The sequence below is a fragment of the Meriones unguiculatus genome, chromosome 6, assembly GCF_030254825.1.
Source record: "Meriones unguiculatus strain TT.TT164.6M chromosome 6, Bangor_MerUng_6.1, whole genome shotgun sequence".
Classification (NCBI taxonomy): Eukaryota; Metazoa; Chordata; class Mammalia; order Rodentia; family Muridae; genus Meriones; species Meriones unguiculatus.
The window spans coordinates 53,442,484-53,456,506 of NC_083354.1; the positions used below are offsets into that span (position 1 = coordinate 53,442,484).

General features: G+C 38.9%; 1 protein-coding gene across 1 annotated transcript in view; it reads left to right on the top strand.

Annotated features, from left to right (window-relative positions):
- Positions 1-14,023, top strand: part of Slc25a36 (solute carrier family 25 member 36) — a 34,687-nt gene that overhangs the window by 4,373 nt on the left and 16,291 nt on the right. The window contains exons 2-3 of the mRNA XM_021649133.2: positions 7,834-7,998; positions 11,282-11,359. Of these exons, the coding sequence (XP_021504808.1) occupies positions 7,834-7,998; positions 11,282-11,359 (243 nt within the window). The remainder of the gene's footprint in view (positions 1-7,833; positions 7,999-11,281; positions 11,360-14,023) is intronic.

Here is a 14,023-nt window from a genome sequence, read left to right on the forward strand (position 1 = left end):
GCAGTTGTTGGTAGTCTAATTATTCATCTAAGAGCAGGCTTTTTTTTGGGGGGAGTTGCCAGTATCTCTTAAAAATGTTCTGGGAAATGACTCATTCAGGGAAGCGCCACTGCCTAAGCATGCAGACTTAAGTTCAAATCTTCAGTAAAAGATCATCAAAGTCGAAGAGCCAGCTGGGTGTGGCAGCACTCTGGAGGCAGAGGCAGGCGGATCTCTTCCAGGTCAACCTGGTGTATATAATGAGGCCATGTCTCTCAAAAGAGAAAAGCAGAAGAATCAGAAAATGTGCCCTGTAATCCAGTGAAGCAAGTATACTGTTGCAAGGAAGAAATGTTGAGCTTTCTAGTATTACTGTCATAAATTATGTCTAAGAGCTCCTCTCCATTAGATCTGATCTGATTGGAGACTTTTAGTGATTTTGATTAGGTGTTTACAGGCCAAGAGTTTTGAAAATATGATTGGAACAGGAAAGAGATAGAAAACAAATGGATAACTTTGAAATGCGATACAAGGGGAGCAAATAGATTTAGGTAATACTTTATGGGGGATATTTACTTTTTCAAAATGTATCATATTCCTTCTGCATATTTTCTTTCCATGATGGACTTTTTAGTTCTTAGTCAGATACTGTACAATTCTACCTTGATCTACCTGAGAGTTTCTTTCCACAGTTCTGTGTTTAGTCAGTTGGCCAACATCTTCTGATTTTTGTATTATTAGTCTTTATTTTGCTCCAGCATTCACTGTAAGAATAATAGCCTATTATTTTTTTCTCTACTGGAAACACCTCACATAGCTTAAATGCCCCTTTATTTTCAACAGTTTATCTACTTTTTCATAGGAAATGAATGTTCCTAGCCATTTTAAAAGAGTGTGTTTCTTGCCTTAAATACTAAAATCTTAGCGATAATGCTCAGTCTGAAATACTGGTTAACAAATATACTACAAAAGAAAAAGTTGAGGTCAAGAATTGCTTAATGAAGTTTACAGGATTTTAGAGATGGCCCACATGTTTTAATATACAAACCCCCTTGTTAACATTTTTGTGGACTGATTTTTAGTGTTTCTTATGGAATGCTGTATTATATAGAGACAGAAAAATGTGTCAACCTGTTCATTGTGCTTTTACAAGGATAAACTGCATTTTCTGCAGAAATAGATGTGTGTAAAGATAAAAAAGATGAATTTCCAAGCACCTTTTAAAATGTGCACACAGTCCAGTTTTGTGAGCCTACTCAGGAAATACCTTTCACACTTAGGAATTCCCTTGCCTGTCTAACAAGTGTTCTGACCTCAAAATAAAGGCAGCCCATGTCTGACAGTCTCAGAATCAGTTCTGTGTCATGTTCATCCTTTTTCTCAAACAGAATCCTTAAGATTCTTAGGTTCCTACGCTCCCCACCTCAGTTTGTTTGGTAAAAGTTTTTTTTATAGACAGTGGAACTAGTTCTAGTGGCTCAGCAGTTTGAGACTGTACGATGGTTTCTGCATCTGTGTGCCTGGCAGGTTCATGAATCTTAGCAGTATAGCTTAAATTGATATGCTTGTTACTGCTGTTCAGTGAAAAGTTCTTTGCCTTTCCCATCCTCTCACTCTCAACTTACTCTTTGTGCTTTGTGGTCAACTTGTATGGGAGAGCACCTTGAAGACCTCAGTGGGCACATTGCTTTCTTATAAGGTCTGTTGCAGAGTACTTTATATTCAGTCTCTTGGCTGACTTAACTGTGCCACTCAAGAGGTTGGTAGAAAGTATTAAAATGGCTGACCACCGGCATGCCAGAAATTTTCTCTTATGTACATAAGCAAATAGAAGCAATTCCTCAAAGTTGGATAAGCTTACCACACAGAAAAACACAAAAGTAGAAGAGTTTTAATCGTCTTACAAAGGTGTTGAGTTGAACAAGGTTTAAGTAGTCATTCCTAGAATACATGATTGTCCTATTTCTCTGAGTAATCTTGATTTTTTTTTTTTTATTCCTCTGATTCCTTTTTCTTCCCGGTCCTTTCTTTTTTTCTTTTCTTTTCCTTTCCTTCTTTCTCTTTCTGGACGGCAGTGTTTTGCCATGCAGATCTACAGGTCTTGCTCTCCTTGCCTTAGCCTCAGATATGCTAAATTATATGTGCATACAGTTCTGCCCAACAACTGCCTATACACTTATTTTGTGTCTGGTGTTTTGCCTGCCCACATGTCTGTGCACTATATGCATGTTGGGTACCCTTGGAGGGCATTGAATCCTCTGGAGCTAGTGTTACATACTTATGATGGCCCCTTAGCTTGAGACAGGATCTCACTGTTGTGTTGGAACACCTTATGTAACCTAAGACAGCCTTGAGCTTGTGATCATGCTGCTTCTTGCTAATTTTTAAAGTTAAAAACATGGTATTTGATTATGCAGATTGGTGTTTCTAAAAAGTTTATTGTCTTACAAAAATTTAACTTCATTGGTATGAAACTGGAGGAGTGAAAAGGCTAAGATAATATTACATAGTATTTGTTGTTTGAGATAGTGCTAGCCTAGACTTGCTTGCCTAGACTCACTGTGTAGCTGAAGTTTAACTTGAACTTCCGATTCTGCTTCAGCCTCCCAAATGCTAGACCCTGTGCCATGGCTCCCAGGCCCTTCCCAGTAATTACTTGCTTAGCTTAGAATAATTGTGCCATCCACATCTTATATTCATAAATGAGATAAATACCATATATTGCATATATTTTAGTTGCGCTCATGTTCATTGAGACATAAAGCTAAATGTATTGTAGCATGGTGCTGGAATCGTGTACACTAAGCTGATGGTGCCATAGAAATGAAATGCCTTTTCGTATCAGTTGAAGGAGTACAGTGTTGCTGGGTACTCCAGGCCAAGCAGGCCTGTAGAGCGACCCTGTCTCAAAAAGTAATGTTTTTGAAAATAACAAAACAAAGCTGGTGAAAGATAATCGAACCAGCCCCACCCCTACCCTGCCTCACCCTTACTTTGTAGTGGATGTCTGCATCCAAGTCTAGACTTTATAATTCTCATTGATTTTTAAAACACTTTAAAAATTATTATATATTATGGTAGATGAGAATTTAGTGTATCACTTCCCATTCCTCGTTTCTATCTTTTCACAGTTATAGCACAGTTTTTAATAAAATTAAAATTATTACTTTATTTTATTTTACCTTTTTACCAGAGTTTACCCTTTTGGGGGAGCAGGTTTGGTTCAGTGTTTACCTTTTATAAGAGTAAATATCTGCAAAGCTAAGTTGTCTCTTAGGCTTGCTTTCTTCCTTGAATAATGTCACTTCCTCCCTAAGAGTTAATAATTGTACTCATTTATGATTCTTTTTTCTTAGTTAACGTGAGTATTCATATTTGCATGTGGTTCTTTTGTTGTTTGGTTTGGTGTGGTTGTAAGGCAGGGGCTTATTGTAGCCAAAGATAGCTTTAAACTCCTGATCTGTGTTGGCTTCCCAAGTGCTGGGGTTATAGATAGATGTAAGCCACCACAACTGGCTGTTATTTTCTCTGGTCTAATACGTTAGTTTTATGCACTTCCTTTGACAGATTTTTGTTCCTCCGAACTCTCATGTCATCTGGATTGAGTTAATTTCTAAGTTTGGCACTTCCTTGCCATTTTGTGGCCAAAGGTATATGTGTGTGGGGGGGGGGGATTATTTCATTCCTGCATTCAGTTTCTACTTTTTAGTTAACTGGCTAAGAGAAAAATTAAGTTTAGGCCATTCTCATGCATTAGTATCCTTTGTGTGGTAGTTATTTTGTTTAGGGTTCTAGAGATAAGATTGTGGTTATTGAGAAGTCTGACATTATGGTGATTTCTCCTTTTTCTGTTATTTTCTGTTCTTTCTGCCCATCGAAGTCTTTCTTATCTGCAGTTGAAAAGATTTCGGTAGTGCATCTGCTTTTTGTGCATTTTGTTAAACTTGGACTCAGATTTTTGAGCTCATGAGGGAATTAGACTCCTGTCCAGGAATGTAAGGAATGCAGTTTTACAGAGTGCGTGCATGCTGGGAAATTAAGCCTAGGGCTTAATTTGTGCTGGGCAGAAACTATCATGAAGTCAGAACCCAGCTGTATTCCCTTTAGAAAGTAAGATTTCTGTCACAAAAACCTGCTACTTCTGGGAAGATTCTTTCTTGTTGGGTATTTTACTTATGGAAGTAAATACATGTTTTGCATAATGTAAATGTATTCAGCTTCAGATATGTCATATATTACTAATTTTCACATTTGACTTCTGTCCTAGTTTTCTTTTTATTGTCTGGTAAATACCATGACGAAAAGCAACTTGGGAAGGAGAGGGTTTGTTTGGCTTAACGTGTCTTGATCAGAGAGTAGATCACTGAGGAAAGCCAAGGAACGACTTCAAGCCCGGCAAGAACCTGAAGGAAGGCTTGAACTCAAGCAGAGCGGTGGAACACTGTTGACTGACTTGCTCTCCATAGGTTGCTCATTTTGCGTTCTTAAACAATCCAAGACTTCTGCTCAGAGTTGGCACCAGCCCCAGTGGGCCAGACCACATCAGCCATTATCAAGAAAATGCCTGGAAGGACATGCTCAGTGGCCAGGCTGATGGAGGCATCTTCTCATAAAGGTTCCCTCTTCCCACATAACTAGTTTGTATCAAACTGACAAAAAAATAAACAGCACAGCTTTCTTTTAAAAAAAAGATTCTGTGTTGAGATTTTTATACATGGATACAGTGAAATCTATTTCTATATCCTCCCTCCAAGCTCTCTCAATACAATCCCCCAGTTTCATGTCTTCCTTTTTTTTTTTTTTTTTTCATAACCGGTTAAGTCTACTTAGTACTGTCTCTGTGTGCATGGGTGTTGGTCCATCCATGGGAACATGTCTACTATTTTTCCAGTTATTTCTGTAATTGGCTTGTGAGACAGTAGGCTTCCATGTGGCTCTGTATACACCCTTCCTTTGGGTTGGGTTAGCACTCTTCTCCACCCCTAGTCCTTTTGTTTATATAGTTAGGTTTTAATAGATTCTGTTCAAGATACTCTTTGTGAACAGTGAAGTTCCGTGACATTTTCAAACAGGTATATATTGTACATTGAACATAGTTACTCCCCTACACTCATCTGTAGAGGAATTTTAGTTCAGAACATGGCTATTCTGGCAAGATATCACATCCAAAGACGTTTTTAGGTCTGTGTGCGTACTGGAATACAGACACATCTTTAATCCAGGAGACAGAGGCAAGCAGATCTGAGTTCAAGGCCAGCCTGGTATAGAGCAAGTTTCAGGTAAGGAAAAGCTTAGGTCCAGATGTAGTGGTGCATGCCTTTAATCCCAAATGATGGAAGGTAAAGTTAATTTGTAGATGGAAGCACTTATGTTTGAAAGTGATGTCTAATTGAGTGGTAGAAAAAGTGATGAATCAGAGAAAGACTTGACAGAATAAGATACACCCAGCTCTTACGAGAGGAAAGGGAAGCTACCTAAAGGGCAATGCAGAGAGAAGAGGCAGTTTTACCGGGACAGTAATAGAGAGACAGGTTGCAGACAGAGAAAACTCGTGAAGACAGAACGAGCCAAAGAATGAGGAGCCAGGAGGTTAGAGCAGATTGTTGGAGTTTGAGGCCAAGCAGAGCAATTCAGGGGTGGAGAGAGAAGCCAGATTGAAAAAGTCTGCCAGGAGAGGAGTTTGAGCCAGAACAGCTGAGTTGAACCAGCCAGGCTAGGACAAGAGTGAGTTTATTAAGCAGTACATCTGAGGCTGAAAATGTCTAGGCCTCAGAGGGATGGAAGTTAGAAGCTTCCAGAACTAGGCCTAAGGTAGCAAAAGGAGGCAGTAAGCCTCTGAGACAGCAATTACATCAGGAGAATAGAAGATCCTTTTGTACTTCTCCGAACCTTCTCATTAGTCTCAGTTCTCTGTGTCCTCTCATATACATATATTTAATTCTCATTTCTTGTTAAGTACACAGTTGAAGTTTTATTCCAAGAGTTCTCTTGCAGTCAGTTTCTTCCCAGATTACTTTCCTTGGTGACCACAGATCTCATTTCTGCTCCTCTAGCTTTGCCTTTTCTAGAATATCATAAAAGTGAAAATCTGATATAATTAAAGCGCTGTGTGAGAGGTGTTTTTCAAGCAGCATGTTTGAGATTCATCCTAGGTTGTTGCTTTTTATTGAAGGGTAGTACTCTTTCATTAGTTCAGATATTTTTTGTGGTTTTTCAGTTTTTAGCTGCTAAATGTTAAGATACTGTAAACATTCATAAAACAGGTATTTCAGCATGTCTGTCTGTTTCTGTTGGGTCAGTACCTAGGAGTGAGATTACAGTTCACATGTATGGTTACCTTTAAATTTTAGTATGATAAAGCATTTTCGCTTTAATTTTCTTAATGGCATGTAATTAATATATCAATATAATATATTCTTTGTTTCATATTTGGAGTGCTGGGCCTCAAACCCAGATCTTTTCCATCTGGGTCACACTTTGGGTCCTGAATTAATTTCTTTTTAATGATTTGTTATTTGAAAATTTATTTTGAGTGAGTGATACTGAGTATATCCCTGTGGTGGACTGCTTTTCTTCCTTCTTCTGCTGCCCATTTTCTGTGTTAACCTTGGATTCTGTCAGCTCTTCTTTCACTTCAATAAGATCTCTGCTGAGTCATTATTCTCAGGACTTCCTTGGGTAACGTTTAGGAAAAGTTGTTTCCCATTCTTCTATTGTTACTGGGTTTTGTTATGCCTTTTCAGATAGGCTGGTCTGAAACTCACAGTGATCCTCCTACGTGTGTGTGTGTGTGTGTGTGTGTGTGTGTGTGTGTGTGTTGGGGGGTTATCTCCCACTGTGTCTGAATCTGCAGGTAAGCTGGCTAGCCAGCAAGCTACCTGTTCCTGCCTCACAGTCAGTTATAGGGTAGTAGGTATGCACCATATGGCTGTGTCTGGGTTTGCATGTTGGGTCCTGGGGATCCCAGCTTATGTCCTCAGGTTTGTATACCAGGTCCTCTCACTCACTGAGTCATCTCCTAGCCTTTCTCAGCCTCTTGAGAGTTGGGATTACAGATGTGAAGCACCGTGTCCTTCCTGTTTTTGTATTTAAAGAGATTTAATTACTATATATATATATATATATATATTGCTAACTGGTTTAACGTAGCAAAATTTTGTTAAGAATTTTTATGTTGTTATTCTGATGATCAGCGTTTACGTAAAAGGGTTTTGTTGTTTATTTTTTCACCAATTCTGCCTATTTTTGTATATGTGGACCTAATAGACAATAGCCGTGAAACTGTATGTTTTGTAGGTAAAGTTCTTCTGAGTGTTAGATTACTTACAATTAGAAATAAGTATGGTTATTCATAAGTAAATTATCTCTGTCCTGTTGCTCAGAATTATTTCTAAGATCTTAAAGGGTTAACATTTTGAAAGATGGGATATATTTCAAACATTACAGATTTTAACAGAGCTACGGGTCACCCCTGGGTAACGAACACTAGCCAACTCTTACAGCCTTTAGTTTGTCAGTCATTTTTAGTAACAACCAGAATTGGAAATCTTCCTTTACCTAATTATACTTTCTGTGTAAATAACTACACTCAGTTTTTTTAATTTCATCTTTTGTTCTGATATGTGGAAGACTGTTAGGGCCACAGCATGAGAGTGCTTTCCATAGTACCTCAGTTCTTTTTAGTGACTGAAATGTTCATTTGGAGTCAAGTGAGTAAAATTTTCAGAAAAGTTGGTCTTCACACTTTTAAATTTTAGTAAGGTTGCAAAGCCCCTTTGGGTTAGAGCACTGGGTAGGAGCATGTATTCTCATTGGTGGATCAGATGCCTAAATTCTGTTCTTTTGTTGTTGTAGATGTGGTGGTACAGTGGGAGCTATTCTGACATGTCCACTGGAAGTTGTCAAAACGCGGTTGCAGTCATCGTCTGTGACACTGTATATCTCTGAAGTTCAGCTGAACACGATGGCTGGAGCAAGTGTGAACCGAGTAGTGTCCCCTGGACCTCTGCATTGTCTAAAGTGAGAGCAAAGCAGTCATGGATTTTGTTGTTGTTGCTGCACATCTTAGTGATTCCCACATGCTTAGGTTTTTTCTTCCATATTTTAAAAGGTTCTTTAGAAAACTCAGTTATAGAAGTTAGTATGAATTATACTTGCTAGTGGTAATAGGCCATAATGGAATAGAACAATTATAAAGATAACATAGTCTTTATATTTGTAATATTTCCAAATTGTATTTAGAATGTTTTTTCTACATTTATTCACTGGGTTTCTTTTCTAAAGGTATTACAGGTATTTTAGTTTGAATTAATTTTTTGTTTGTTTTCAGGCAAGATCTTACTATATAGCACTCACTGGTCTAGAATTCAGATGTAGAATAGGTCTATCTCTGTGCCATGCTGAAGTGGCTGTTTTATTTATGTTTTAATGTAGTGTTGGTACTACCTATTGTGTGCATGATGTTCACCTGTCTGCACAAGTACCTGTACCTAGTTGCTTTTATAAGATACATAACATAATCTAAACAGCTTCAGCTTGAAACAGTTACCCTAGTTTTTAAAGTCTGTATGTTGATGATTTGGGGGAAAAATGCCGTGTTCATATTACTAGACTTTCAAGACTGGCCTTAGTGACACACACCTTTAATCTCAGCACTTTGGAAGCACAGGTAGAGGTAGGTAGATCTCTGGGTGTGAGGATAGCCTGGTCTACAGAGCAAGTTCCAGGACAGCCAGGGCTACACAGAGAAACCCTGTCTCAAACAAAACAACAACAAAAAAAAACTTATTCAGATCAGTCTTTAGGTTTGTTTTAGGACTCAGTGCCTGTGGGTCTGCCTTATCAGCTCACATGGCTTAAGTCTGTTTGAACTTAGCTCAGTAGTGTTTGTTTTGTTGGAGCAGATGAGCTCATACAGGGTATTTACATTCTCTACTAAAAGGTTGCATCACACCTTTCAGCTTGATTACCCAAGTACATGAAAGGTAGAGTAAGACTGTCAGCAATTTTGAATTAAAAAAGTCATACTTAGAGAAAATTACTGATTGATGTGGGAAATGTGTCTTTTTTAATTTATGTATGTATTTGAGTGTTTTGTTTACATATATCCACACCAGAAGAGGACATTGGATCCCCTGGAAAGTACAGTTATGAATGGTTGTGAGCCACCAAGTGGATTCTGGGAATTGAACTCAGAACTCAGGATCTCTAACCACTGAGCCATCCCTCCAGTCCCAGGAAATGTATCTTAACATCATAATTTTGACATTACCCTTGATCAGATCTTAAAATTTTTCTCTTCAGCCCCTGAGACATACTGTTCTGGTTTTCACTAATTTTGCTTTTACTTTATTATAAGAACTTTTAATATCTCTGTAGGTTTGGTTGTTAGTTTTGATTTTTTGAGACAGGGTTTCTCTGTGTAGTCTTAGCTGTCCTGGACTCACTTTGTAGATAGGCTGGCTTTGAACTCACAGTGACTGTCTTCCTCTGCCTCTCTGAGGGCTGGAATTAAAGGCGTGGGCCATCATGTCTGGCTTGTTTGTTTGTTTTTAAATTTAAGATCCTCAGGTTTTTTTGTTGTTGTTTTGAGGCAATGTTTCATTAAGTAGCACTGGCTGACCTGGAACTCTGCGTAGACCAGGCTGGCCTCAAACTCATAAAAGGTTCACCTGCTTTTGCCTACTCTGTAATGAGACTAAAGACATGTACCACCACCATTTCCTCAAGTTTTTCATGCCCTCCTGTAATCTCTTTATAAGCTAATTTATCTGATCACCTAAGTACCCAATAAGTGAATATTGCTTAGTTTCATAAAATTGGGATGGGTGAAAAATTACTTTTTTTCTCAGTTTTCCACTCTTGTACCTCATAGAGAAAAGGTCTTGTTCCTAGCTCATACTGTTAATTAACTATTACCTTAATATCTGCCTTTTAAGAGATCTTAAGTGTGAATGCTTGGAGAAGCACTTGGTCTACCTCTCTCTTAGCTCTGAAGTTTTCTTTGCTATTTATTTGTTTGTTTGCTTATTGTCCTAAGTCAGATCTAATTATACTGGCCTGAACTGCTTCAGCCTTGGCCTCTCAGATGTATAATTGTAGACGTATGCTGCCACATCTGGATTCTGACATTAAAATGTCTTTGCCCCTTCTTACCTCTGTAACTTTGTTGAACTACCTAATTTCAGAAAGTCTTATGTTTTAGACTCTTTGCCCCCCCCCCTTTTTTTCTGGGGATAAATGTCTTGTTACCTATTAAATTATTTGCCTTAATATATTTTTTTTCACAACTATTCAGCAAATTTTTCAGTATGAAAGGCTGTTTTTCTGTCTTTTTATCTAGTCATAAGGTCTTTATTATAAAGTTCTCAATATAGTAAATGCTATGATTGGAGGGGAATGCACCAAGCATCCTGGTAACCTGTAGGGTGTTAGGGTGATAGATTTTGCCAGAGCATCTCTCTGGAACGAGTGACTGACATGATACTGCAGAGCTTGTAGGGTCTTGTCCAAGATGAAAAAGACTTCAAGGACCAGGCTGTGGCTCAGCAGTGGAGGGTTTGCCTTCTGCCTGCATCTCAGTCTAATCCCCAGCACTAGACAGACCCTGAAAGGGTCAATTGTAGAATTGAATTTGCTGATCCAGATCAGGAGAGGGGGGCCCACAAGTGAGAGGGCAAGTCAGTGTCACAATCTACATACGCAGTCTTCTCTGTTATTTTGAGGTAGGGTCTCACTAAAGCTCAGCCTGACTTGAAACTCACTCTAAAGCACAAGTTGGCCTGACACGTAAGGATGACCCCCTTATCTCAGCCTCCCAGGTGTTGGAATTACAGGCATGAGCCCGCATACCTGGCTAAAACCATAATTTTTAAAAATTTTGTGCGTGTACTATGGCACATAAGTGCCTTAGAATGTGTGTAGAGAACAGAGGCCAACTGTGTGGAATCAGTTTTCCTTCCAACTTTAGTTGAGTTCCAGGGATCCAGATCAGCTCTTTAGGCTGCATATTAAGTGCCTTTACCCACTGAGCCATCTTGCCAGCGGGTAAAAGAAATATGTACATAGAAAAGAATATGTACAGAATTGTATTACCACTAGTAAGTAACTTTGATTCTTCAGTACTTTCTCCTGCATCACTGCCCCCCACCCCCACAAAAAGTTTTTATGAGTAATGAAGTGGACCAGGAAGACGAATTATAACCAGGAGATGTTGGCTGTGCGCTAGGATATTAGTAAAGGATGGTAGAAGAACATTTCTTTCTAATAGTTTTCCTTTCTCTTTTCTCTTTTCTCTTTTCAGGGTTATCCTGGAAAAAGAAGGCCCTCGCTCGTTGTTTAGAGGATTAGGCCCCAATTTGGTGGGGGTGGCCCCCTCCAGGTAAAAAGGGGGGCTAAATAAAATTGTGGCTATCTTTATTTCAGGGTATCTGGATATAATCATAGGGGAGAATATTCAAAACTATAAATAACATCTTTAAATAACATCTTTGAAATAACATCTTTAAATATGAACTAGAAATGCTTTCAAAATAAATCTGAATTACCTCCTATCTAATGACTGGCCTCTTGTGATACCTCCTGAGAGAACGTTACATTCTCTTTTGGCCTTAGAAATTAGAGGACTTTTATACTTACAGGAATTGCTGAATATTGCACAAGGCAAAAACTATGAACTAATGTGGGGTGCGTTTTTTGGTTTATTTGTTTGTTTTGTTTTGTCTGCCTGTTTTGAGACTAGGTTTCACAACAGAGTCCTGGTTGATCTGACTTTGATACGTAGACCATGTTGGCTTTGAACTCAAAGAGATTCACCTGCCTCTACCTCCCAGACTGATTAAGGCTGAACTGATTTTTATGATAAATTACTGGAAGTTTTGTTTTTAATTTAACTGTGGTAACTCTTAAATTAAAAAAGGTTTTTAGAAAAGTGGTGGGTATTGGGAGGGTTGTTGTTTTGAGAGTCTCACTGGGTAGCCTCACTAGCCTCACGTTTACTCTTCTCCTGCATAAAACACCCGAGTACTAGGATTACAGTGTTCACCTGATTATACCTAAGCATTTAAAAAAATATTTATTACGTGTGAATATTCTTCCTGCATGAAAGAATGTACAACACGTGGGCCTAGTCAGAGGGGGATCAAATCCCCTACAACTGGATTCTTTTCATGGTAAAAATGCTGTTCAGAGTTCATATTTTTAGATATATTTTCACAATTTATTCATGATATATCTCGATTGAATCCCCTCCCTCAACTCCTTCCTGTCCTACCCTCCCTCCCTCTTACCCCCCAATCCCCTTCCTCTAGTCCACTGAAAGGGGGAGTTCTCGTCCTTTGCCATCTGCCCATAGCTTGTCAAGTCTTATCAGGACTGCCTGGATCGTCTTTCTCTGTGGCCTGGTAAGGCCGCCTCACCAGGCAGGAGTGATCGAAAAGGAGACAGTCAAGTTCATGATAGAGGCAGCCCCTGACCCCCTTACTAGGGAATCCACGTGGAGACTGAGCTGCTAATCAGCTACATCAGAGCAGGCAGTCTAGGTCTTCTCCGTGTATGGTCCTTTGTTGATGCATCAGTCTCCACAGGATCCCCGGGTTCAGGATTTTTTTGTTGTTTTTTTTTTAAGCTTTGTTGGTCTCCTTGTGGGGCTCCTTGTCCCCTCTTCTTCCACAAGACTCCCAGTGCTCTGCCCAGAGTTTGGCCCGGAGTCTCTGCATCTGCTTTGATCCCCTGTTGAGCATCTTCAACAAATTGTGCTGTTCTAACTGGATGTGCACATGTAGAAAAATGCAAATAGACCCATGTCTATCACCCTGCACAAAATTAAAGTCCAAGTGGATCGAAGATCTCAACATAAAACCAGGCACTACATCTCTTGAAAGAAAAGTGGGGAGAGCCTTGGCACTCATTGGCACAGGAGACAATTTCCTGAACAGAACACCCAACAGCTCAGACTCTAAGAAATTACAATTAATAAATGGGACCTCATGAAACTAAAAATCTTCTCTAAAGCACAGGACACTGTCAGCAGAACAAAATGACAGCCTAGAGAGTGGGAAAAGAGCTTCACCAATCCTACATCGATAAAAGGCTAATATCCAGAATATATAAAGAACTCAAGAAGTTAGACATCAACAAATCAAATAATCCAATTAAAAATGGGGTACAGAGCTAAGCAGAAAATTCTCAACAGAAGAATATCAAATGGCAGAGAAACACTTAAAAGTTCAACATCCTTGTTTCATCAGGGAAATGCAAATCAAAACAACTCTGAGATTCCATCTTATACCCATCAGAAGGGCTAAGATCAAAGACTCAAATGACAGCACATGCTGGAGAGGTTGTGGAGAAAAGAGAATCCTACTTCACTGCTGGTGGAAGTGCAAACTTATACAACCACTTTGGAAATCAATCTGGCGCTTTCTCAGAAAAATTGGGAATAGAAATTCGTATTTACAACACCTAGTTCTATACGTAAAACTATACCTCATTCACATCTGGTTGTTTACTGGATTTCACTTCTTTCATTTTAAGAAAGTATTCAGAGTTGAGCTTTGTTGCTAAACCTGTAATTGGGAGGCTGAGCAGCATTAAAGTTGGGTGAGTTAGTGGTGGTGGTAGTGAGATGGCCCAGTGCTATATTTATATACGTGTGTGTATATATTTATGAACCTATTTTGTGTATGTTTATAGTATAGAGCATACCACAGAATCTCAGAACTGTCTGGCATTGGACTGATTAGATCACCTCTACCTATAAAATTATATTCACCTAACTCAAGTTAAGTAAACTGACTTTTGATTTAGCACTCATAGTGCAAATATCACAGCCTCACTGAAACATAGTGTCTCCAGTTATCGGGATATTACACAAATTCCTTTTGCTTGTAGTAGCTGTGTGGTTGTCAGTATTGAGCACAGCTTGGAGATATAAGAATGGTTGCTAGGAAATATACATTTGAGTTTGACTTTTCTAAAGTACAAAATGTGGTTTGTGGAGAAAAATGGGTAAATCTGATGTTATGTTGAATATGACTGAAACTTA